The 10,789-nt window shown below is 44.7% G+C and overlaps 1 protein-coding gene across 1 annotated transcript in view; it reads left to right on the top strand.

Annotated features, from left to right (window-relative positions):
• The first annotated feature begins 255 nt into the window (after positions 1–255).
• The window catches only part of LOC130371803 (transmembrane protein 150A-like), an 11,280-nt gene continuing 746 nt past the window's right edge, over positions 256–10,789 (top strand). Inside the window, exons 1-5 of the mRNA XM_056577669.1 lie at positions 256–812; positions 3,391–3,438; positions 4,707–4,793; positions 6,961–7,028; positions 9,814–10,007. Of these exons, the coding sequence (XP_056433644.1) occupies positions 748–812; positions 3,391–3,438; positions 4,707–4,793; positions 6,961–7,028; positions 9,814–10,007 (462 nt within the window). The 5' untranslated portion in view covers positions 256–747. The remainder of the gene's footprint in view (positions 813–3,390; positions 3,439–4,706; positions 4,794–6,960; positions 7,029–9,813; positions 10,008–10,789) is intronic.

Genomic DNA, 10,789 nt, shown 5'->3' on the forward strand with positions numbered 1-10,789 from the left:
AACTTGGTGGAAACACGCGTTGAAGTGAACGGTATAGATGGTATACATATCATAACTTTTAGTAAAATGGCTAAAGTAATAAGTTGACGTTGAGAAGATGAATGGGAGTTCGCGGCGCAGGGGTAGAGAACGATGGACGTTATGTCCTTTAGAAACTTTTTCTTGTTTTGGCTAGCTGAGTGAAGGCGGCAGTGCTTAAGCACAGCTTTTTTTTCCTTATTTTTTTTTTACCAGCAAAAGGTAGGATGAAACATTTAGCGGAACGCATTTCTAACATCATTTAGGTAATAACGTTTTTCGTCTCTACGTCATTTAAGAACTAACCCTAACGGCAGCAAGTTTCTTTATTCTCTTTTCTGTTATATTGATGAATAAGTCCCATATGAATAAGCTTACACGCCAAATGAAACACCTAATGAAATAAAGTGTGTTTATTAAATCGTATTAAGTAGTTATTTGGTTATGTGTTACATGTAGGCTATTGAACTTACATAGTAATGGGGACTTGGTGTGCCTTTTGACATTTTGCACCAGTCCACCCCTATTCCTGGAAATAGTTATCCAATGGATATAATGAGTCATTCCAAAGTAGTGAAAAAGTAGACTGCTCATAACAAGTCGGCCTAATTCTCATGTATGTAGGCTCGTCTGTGGCTGTCATGTATGCTTATGTAAATTCAGGAAAAGTAAAGGTAATTGCTTGCTATGCTTGTTTTCAGTGGCCCGGGTTGACTGAAATAATTGAACATGTCACTGTGGATCATTCTTCCCATCAGTCTACCAGTCTTCATCCTAACAGGGATATGGGTTGTGTAAGTATTAAGAATTAATTAAAACGTCATAACCTCAAACATTTGTTTTTGTTATCCTTGTTTTAGTTATCAAGTCTGCAACAAGCAAGCCTGGTTTTAGACTTGCTTTGATGAATCTATATCCCTTGGTCTGCCAGTCATACATGCGATCAAATCGTTTTGATGATCATTCTATGCTGACAATTCCACAGCTGTCAGCTCCAAACCTCTCTATTGCTCTTCAGTGAACCTCATCCGCGTTTCTTAGTCAGAGTTAAACTACATGCCCAAAGGGAGGAATGTAATGGAATGCCGATCTCTCCGAGGTTGTGTGGAGGAGTCAGAACCCTGAAGCCTAGCCCGTAGTATTATGTGTGACCTTTCGTCCATTTATTTCTGTCCGTCTATCTCGAACCCATGGCTATTCACATCTGTGAACGGAAATACTGAATACAAAAAATTGCTTTGCAATGCTTTGATGTAAATTGAGCGTCTGTCAGTTTAAGCTCTTGTTCAAACAGGTGGCAGGACCGGGTGTCACTTAGGGATAGCCATTAGGAGTAACATTTGTATTGCAACTAAAATACAAGGTCCGTCCACTCCATGCACTAGAGTAGGTCAGCAATATATGATACTAGCCCCCTTATTTACACAAACCTGATTATACTTTGTTTAAAGAGGGTATGAAGAACATTATAACAGTCCACAATAAGTGATAAGGTAAGTGTTGTTACGCTTTGCGAGTGGCAGGCAAGCAGGTAGGACCGAGATGCAGACGGTTAGGGTAAACGGCACTTTATTTACGCCAAAAGGCTAAGGCAAGGAGCAAGGAGCAAGGAGCACGTGAACGAAGAGAATACAGGTAACACAACTCAGGTACAAACCACAATGACAGCACCAGGAACAGAGGAAAGAGAAGGGCTTAAGTAGCAAACACAAGAAACGCAACGAGGAACAGCTGAGACTCATTAGGGGAGTAATCAACACAGGAGGGAAACAAAGGGAAACACACCAAAACACGACACAGACCATGACAAGTATAAGGTGATGACCTAGAGAGAGATTGCTAAGGTACCGCTTCTTGTGTTCATTCATTTGCTGTATAAAATTGTTTTTCAATGTCAGCAGTTGATCATGGGTTTCAAACAAAAAAAACATTTACAATTACTATATAATATACCTATGCTTCTTTTATCAAACTAAATGTAACAATCACTGAAAATGTATTGACGCAATGAAGTTGTGCAAGTTTCACTACTTGACTAGTACTTGAAATACTATTATTACTATTTATAGTACAAATGCCTACTCCTCATTTAATGGCTATATGGGAAACCGTTAACTCTATTTAAAAATGGTACTATACACAATTTAGACTGTTGTTCTCCCCTCGCATTTTGTTTTATCTCACTCTCTACCTTTTTCTATTCTCCTCTCTCTCTGTCTCTGTCTTTGTCTCTCTCTCTCTCTCTCTCTCTCTCTCTCTTCTCTCTCTCTCTCTCTCTCTCTCTCTCTCTCTCTCTCTCTCCCCCTCTAATGCTGTCTCTGTTTCCTTGGCCTTCTTTCCTTAAGTTCCACCAGTGTGTTCAGCTTCATAATGGCTTTGATCACCAGGAAGCGTCTGGAGTGTTGAGACAGTGGGCACTATAATTTCTCACACTGGCTCACTAAAGTGTTGGCTGTCTGAGACAATTGGTGATAATGGCCTGTCTAGTCCTGGCCTGCCCTTACCCTTTCCGCTGGTTTTATTTAGACCTGCTCTGTACATTTATTAGGCCCGGTCTTTGCTAAGAAACATTATATCAGTCAATGCCATCGTCAAGTCACCCAAAATTCATTTTTAAGGAAAAACAGCCAAAGATGGAGCGACAGATTTGCAGTTTGTTATGTGTAGAACTGCGTTACAATTTTGTAACCTTCTATCCTACATGCTTCAGTTATTAACCAAATATCGTTATGAAGAAACTATTGGATATCTCAGGTCACATGACGGAGAATGGTTCTACAAAACATCATCACGCAATGATCAATGTGTTCTTTTCAAAATGATGTATAAACGTGTTTTCCTGAACTTTGTGTCATTGCTGGACATGAGGGCCAACATCTTTAATCCACTGTTCCCTTGGTGGGAGGCTGACCCACTGAGATGGAACGTGGCCTTTCACCCATATTCAACAGTCTCTTGCTCACTATGTCATACACCGGCTCTCGACCTCAATGCTTTTTTTAATATTAATGAGGCAAACTCGTTGTATCATTAGCCAACCTCAAAATTTTAGGCACCTCATAGTGGTCGACCTCAAAGGGAAGTGGAAGATTTGTTCTCTTCATTTAATAGCAGAAGTTAAAACGAGTAAATAATTTTTTATGGCAAGTAATAACTGACAACTTTTTCAATAAATTGCCTTATCTCTTTTATCTTTTATAATTGAAACCCCTGCAGCACCAACATAGTCCGAAATAGTGTTTTTCGTAGAAAATGTACAGATGTGTTGATGAAAAACACGCATGTATGTGTATGTATTGACTTTTCAATACAGGTTTGTGATCAACATACTTCCCTTTCTTGGACTTACGATTCTTTGTCTCCTCCCTACAGATACGCTATGGCCCTGTACAACCAGCATGTCTGCCCTTTGAATAACTGGTAAGGCACCCAACTCCCCAACACTTTTCTTTGCTTTGGCCATTAATAATGTGGTCTTCTTGCTTTAGGGGAGGTCCAAAATGGCTGTTACACCTGCTTCTTTGGAGAAACTTGTTTTAGTTGCGTAAGAGAAGTAACCAAATTGCAGTCCTGCAGTCCCTCACTAGCGCTGACTTTAAGAGAGTCCTGACTGAGTCTGGCGTAAACAAGTATAAACCGCAAGACATTGACCTTCCCAGCATACTTGGTACTGGGTGTAATAAGTATGCCCAGAAGTCTTTTTAAACGTTCCACGCCGGGAGCAGTTACCTGCTGAAATCAGCAGTAAAGCTGTACATCAATTCCAACTGCCAACAGTCTTAACCAGACTCTCATTGCCTCTGTGTGTTAGATCAAACAATAATCGTACAATGTCTAAGTGAAAACTAGCATAAAGAAACTAGCATACTCAAAATTAATAAATGCATTATGCACGTTATTCCTTACTGCAACATGAAAAACACCACAGACACAACTTTAGTGTTCATCTGCTCTTGATTCGGGTAAAGGTGTTTACGGCTAGGCTCATTGCATAATACGAGGGAATAGTTTGTCTTTTCTCCACCTAGATCCACACAGCCTCTTGCTGCATACTCCCAGTGCAGGGTTACAGTCTTAATTTAAACATGTGAAATCAGCAGGAGTGAAGGGTACAGATGGTGTTTAGTATGTGTACATATATCCAGAAAAAGAGAGGAGAAAAAAAGAGATAGTAGTCCGCAAAACTGCAAGCAAGAAAGTTATTTTTTAACTTCAGCCTTTCTGTATGTTGAAGGTGAGGAACCTGACTGCTATGCAGAGGACAACCCTCTAGTCTTTAGTAAAACACATATTATTGACCTGATACATTCTTGCAGATGCTTCAGTGGTATGCGCAGAGTAAACAGAGATCAAATCGCCTGCTAATCCAATTCACACGTCACATACCCAGTAGAAAAAACAAAGACACAGATTTGATATCTAAACTCAAGTCAACAGAATTTAAATGCATGGTTAATTTCTTACACTCATCTGCATCAAATTCTGAGGGTGCAGTTCATGCTGCTGACACATTAACCACCTTTTAAACAAGCCTGTGAAACCATGCACGGTTGCTCTGTGCCAGTCAAAACCTTCCTCGGCCTAGGGACAAACAAATACCGAACTCTTGAGCACGTGCAGAGTGCAGGAACACAATGATTTATACGTTTATGCTAATCTGTGCTCGGCCCTTCTTTGTTCGCTCCCAGGCTGTACAATGATTCATGTGAGGAGCTGCTTCCACTGCAGAGAGGGCCGGTGCTCTGCTGTACTCTGGAGAACCTACCCCTTATCAGGTTTGTGTTGGACCCAGTGTTTCTCATTAGATGTTACTGGAGGCAGCATTTCTGGAAGTAGCATTTCTGGAAGTAGCATTTCAACAGGCTCATGGGCCTCATCGCATCAACACAATGTCAAGTCATCGCATTGTTGATCTTTGTTCTAACCATTCTCTTACGTCAGAACCATGAATCATGATACATTTGTAACATGTTCATACGTACTGAATGTGCAGATAATCGGGAAGTACTCAAGTATTAACTTTGTATCTTAAACAGACCACAGCCTCACAGGGTTGGTTGCTCCGCTTTTACTGTATTCCAGTGAGTGTTTTTGTCCATGTATTTTCATTTATGATGAGTATTTTTTGTTCATGATATCTATTCCTCCCTGCTATTGACACTTTCAGCATGGCTACATAGTGGGACAGGTCAGCATATCTTGGCACATATTTTAAGTGAGGTGAGAGAGCAAATTTTGCGGAGAGTGGATATCTGAAAATGTTGTTTTATGTGTAGAAACGCATCTATTTAAAGCACACGTCACAAAAACAACAACACGACCAAATCCTATTTCCAGAATAGCATTTGATGTTATATTCCTGTAGCCCCGAACGCTATCCGTGACTTGGCTCACCTCACACACGGTATGTGGCACTAAAACCAGCTTTAAACCAGGGCTAATCACTACCTGCTAAAACGGTCTGGGCGCAGGGCTGTTGTCGGTGGCGCTGGGGCTCCAGCAGATAAGCCTGCACTTGTCTGAGCCCCAGCTCCTTGACTCTTGTGTCAGTGGGGGTCGCAGACCCCTGTACTCAGGCAGGAAGACAGCCTTTGTTTTGCCCAGAGGATCCTCTTGGAAACTTCCGCACACTGAGATGCAATGTAAACAAGACGTGCGACCCCCCTACACATACACACACACATACACTATTATACACACCACACACACACACAAACCTACAGACCTACACACACACACACCACACACACACACACACACACCACACACACACACACACACACACACACACACACACACACCACACACACACACACCTACACACACACACACACACACACACACCCACACACACACAAACACATACAGACCTACACACCTACACACACACTTTGTTTCCATATTTTATTGTATTTCAGCAGATCCACTGCTGTATGCTGCATTTGGCCCAAAGCAATCTTAAATCCTGAATCATCCTTGGCTATGTTTCAAGTAGCAGGTTAGGATATGTTCGGCTTAAATCCAAACTCTGACCCAAGCAAGCGCTTTCCTGGATTGTCTGGATTTTCGGTTTCAGCCTTGGGAAACCAGTTCATGCAATCTTGGATAGGGTGAACCTAGAGCATGTGCGTTAATGGCAAGCTTCAAAATAAATCATCAAACTCTTGCTGAAGAGGTAATTGATAAGGGAATTCCCTGGATCTGATTGCTATGTGCGAGGTTTGCAGCAGCCTAGGGTTACAGCATGAGAGCTTCCCTGGACTGTTAAGTATAGAAACAGACGTACAGAAATCGCCTTATTAGGTTATGGTGTTCTGTATGGTTCTGTTCACGTTCTGTACACGTGACGCAGAACCTTAAATGCAAGCATTGGGGCAAAGACTCACGATGTAGAGAACCAGAGTGGCTATTGAGCGCAGAAGTATAATTCAGCTTTGACTTTGCCATACTGTAAGACTGAGCAAGACCCCCCCCCTCCCAGACACACACACACACACACACACACACACACACACACACACACACACACACACACACACACACACACACACACACACACACACACACACACACACACACAGCGTTACAGGCTAGTCAAATAACTGCCTATTGTCCGTGTTCAAGCTCTGTCGTAAAACGCTTGTCCTGGCCCCTGTCTCCCTCTGAGGCCCGTCTCTCTGTGGCCGTACATAATGCCGGGTCTCTGCCAACTGCTGCCACCTATTTAGTTTAGTTCCCTCTCTCTGTGTCCCGGGGCAACCTGGAGTAACGCAACAATGTACTCAGGGAGGAACGCGACCACAGGCCAAATTATTTCATGGCGGGATAGGAGGGAGGGAGGGAGGGAGGGGAGGGAGGGTCGGTGCCACTGAGCTACTTGGAAACTCCATATTCACTTCTATTTCCCCCCCCCCCCCCTCCCCTGTTCTCTCTCTTTCACAGTAAGAGCGGGACCCTGCCTCCTGAGAGCTGCCTCTTCAGTCTCGTATGCAGCACAGGGTCCTTCATGGGTATGTAGCTCCTCCGTGAATACAGCGCTTTAACACTCTCCCACATACTACCTGTGCTACGTAACGTTTACGCCGACGCGGTCGAACGTACACTTCACACAAACCCAGAACGCACACCGTTCTCTCCCGTCACTTCACCGTGACCGCAGTTTTTTTGCGTTCGCACGGAGGTACCGAAGACACACGGCGCCTATAAACATTGTTCCTATATCAATGGGGCTCTTTATGCACCGAAGACCCTGGCCGTGTTGTTCCAGCTGTGGGCGGCGGCGGCGACTGCAGCCAGCACTCTGTGCTCTGCAGGCTCTGCTACCACCCCACCCCTCTCCTCTCTCCTCCTCTCTGCTTCTGCCCCAGTCTCCCCCCCCCCCCCATCACAGAAAAAAAAAAATGGCTACTCGGAAATGCCACTGCCCCGAAAAGGTACTTTTTAAAACGTGCCCTGCTGCGTGCCTCCCATGACCCCCCCCCCCCCCCACCCCCTAAGGGCAGCAGGCTTCTGACCGCAAGCACGGAGGCTTTGGAGTTCCACTGTCTCTGTGGACAGCTTAGGCCGTTCCAGCACCACTGGGTTCCAACATTGGTCTATTTCGGGTGGTTTGCTCACGGGTCATCGGCCTCAGGGCCGCGTTTACATTGTTGTTTTTTTTATATTTGCTTTGGGAGTTTACATTCTGAGAGTTTCGACATATGGTTTATTATGGTCGTCCTTCGAACGCCACTTAGGAACGCAATGGGATTAGTGCGTGGGAAGATATTTTGGGCCATTTTATGAAGATCCACACAGTCAATTTGTAAGTTGGATATTTTGAACTGAGGGGGTGAGGCACTTCTCTGCTCTGACCAGTAGTGAGTCAGAGCAAGTTGCCATTAAAGTAACATTAAGTCAGTTCCTCCCACCTCCCAAACGCTGACGTGAAAGTCCACATCCAAGGGAAACACAACACGAGAAATCCCTCAGGAGGTGGTGGAAGTTTCCACAAAGTCAGTTAGTCCGCGTGGACTAGGAGATGGTGGCAATTCTTTTTATATGACTTGGCACGCAAGCAAAAACATTCAGCCAGTACTGAGAGCCGACTCTGATCGGTCCGGCCAAGTCACACCTGTTTCCTATAGTGTTCTCTGAAAACTTGAGCATTTCATGAGGCTATCAACCTGACTATCCTGCTTGACTGCTGCTGTTTTCTCCAAACCGCTCATCCTTCATACCTATTATGCAAAACTCTGTTCCAAGTGCTAGACTGCTGGTAATAGTTCTGTTCAGTTTTGTCCGCCGGCGGCTTTGATTCTCGTAACGGTTAGCAGATGATTTTATCCAAGCGTGCGGCCGACACAATGGCATCCTGTACGGCATTAGTCACTCTTCCTAGGAATGACATGCCTCAAAACCTCCAAAATATTCAACGTTTTGAAAGGAGGTTTCAAACCCAAGCAATCAGGCAGACACATGTAGCTTTATTCTAATTATGTTATTATTCAGCCGAAGGTCAAGGGTCATTAAAAGGGTTACTACAAGGAAAGGTGAGGTAAAAGGTCATGATTACTCAACCTATTGGCTCTCTGTGAAAACGCACTTCGCCAAGGACATTCTTGTGTTGTTGTATATTTAGGTTTGACGCAGACAAGGCTCCCCTTGTTCTTACGATCCCACCCCTGTAAAAGGAGGGCTTGAATAATGTCGATCCTAACGAGAGAGTTTACTTCGAAGTGTTCCTCTGTATCTGGAAGTGAGGAAAAACGAACGCAAGAACCACAACGCCCGCGGACTACAAAGTAACTTAACGTGGGAGGCTGGGAGCTCTGTCGGTGTGTTGTAACCCAGAGCTCCAGGGCTAAAAAAATAATAGTTTCTCTTACGTTTTTTTCACCGATTCGCTAGAACCTCTGATGAACCGGTGCTCAGAACGGATGACGGTGTGGTTTTGTACACAGACAACATGGGGAGATAAACACCGCTTCTCGCTCGTCAGCAGAGTGATGAAGCCCAGATGTGCAACGGTGTCTGTTTATGCCGAAGCTGACACTCCTGGCCCCAGCCTCTGCTCAATAAATCGGACTGCTTGTTGAAACATGTCGCACACTGGTGTGGGTTCTGTCAATTTATCGCTGCCGAGCATATCATCGTATTGCGAGATATTTTATTATCCTCTTGCAGCTAGAGGTGGGCTTTTGGATAGAAAGTGAAATATGAATGGAATGATTGTTTATATTTTACTTGCTATTGTATTGTCTGTTATATGCTCAGCCCCACTTGCAGACTAGCATTAGTGTTGCAGTATTCATCACATGTACATTCATACTATATTTTAAAATAAAATATTAGGGTGACATCTAAACATCTAAAAAAGGGTCACCCCCTCAACCACCAGCTCTTGAGCCTTTTTCATGCTGTCATGTACGCTGCTGTTATTTCTATTGACAATGTGAGAGACTATGCTTTGTAGGCCTATGTCTTCCTCCTCACTGCATATTTATTAGTATATATCTATACCACATATACATATATATAAGTATATAAATATGTGTATGTATGTGCCATTAGATGGACTCTTTCATCCACAGTGCCACAAGCCCAAAGCACACGGCACGTGACCGCCATTTTGGTATTTTAAGGGATCAAAACACACGGGAATATAACATGGCTGCATTCTCCCTCCACAAAGAAACGTTACAAGGTGTCTGTCCCTGCTCTCCGCAACGCCTGCTTGAATATATGCTTAGCGTGCCCTGCGCTGCCAATCCGGGCGGCCGCACTGAGCCTCTGTGCGTCGGTGTGTCCCTGCAGTGATGATGATTGGCCTGCTGCGCTACGCCCTGGTCATCGAGCGCCACCAGAACTGCGTGCTGAACACGGCCGGCCTCTGCACCTGCTGGGTGTGCGCCGCCGGCCTCCTCACCGCCGGGAACTTCCAGGTGAGCGACGCAACGCGGTTCAGAGGAACCATCACAGACTGGGTCTCTCTTCTGTCTGTGTCAGCTGTCAGGGGGGGGGGGGGGGGGGGCGTAATGGAAATAGAGTTGTTGATGGGGGGGCCGGGGGGAGGGGGGGGGGTGATGGACATAGAGGTAGGCGATGGACCCATGGATGCAACAGGAGCTGGTAAAGTCACGGTAACAAGACTTCTCCACAATCCCTTCTGCTATGAATGTGTTGGTACCTAGTGATACAGCGCCGATACCTGGGAAGCTACCCAGGTTGGATTGCACACACAGATGTTGAGCAGACATATTTTCTGTATACACAGGGCAGGTGAAGACCTAGCATAGCCATAAACAAGTGTTATTTAGAGTATAAACAATATATCTTGTGCAGTGTGCATGTCAGAAAGACAGAAAGAGAACGGCTGGAAAGGAGGCTAATCGATCAACGTTCTGGCCCATTGGTTCACCCCATTTCGTAGCGCTATCACGTGTGTGTGTGTGTGCTGATTCTGAGGAGAACCATTGTCGCAGAACAGACTGTCGGTGACTTGATTCTGCAGTCCAAAACAAGCAGCTCTATTACCAGCATCGTTATGCAGGAGCCAAACCATATTCATTGACAACAGTCGATGGCTATCTATCCCTGTGGTTTTCAATACTTCCAGCCATTGTAAATCACAATGGCTCTGTGTAGGGGGTCGTTTGATCTCCATCAACAAGTCCACTGTTACCCCAGGTGTGGGCTCAGAGCAGAAAGGGTGGTGCTGTTTAAAGTGTGTGTGTGTGTGTGTGTGTGTGTGTGTGTGTGTGTGTTGTGTGTGTGTGGGTGTGGTTGTGTG

The sequence above is a fragment of the Gadus chalcogrammus genome, chromosome 18, assembly GCF_026213295.1.
Source record: "Gadus chalcogrammus isolate NIFS_2021 chromosome 18, NIFS_Gcha_1.0, whole genome shotgun sequence".
NCBI lineage: Eukaryota > Metazoa > Chordata > Actinopteri > Gadiformes > Gadidae > Gadus > Gadus chalcogrammus.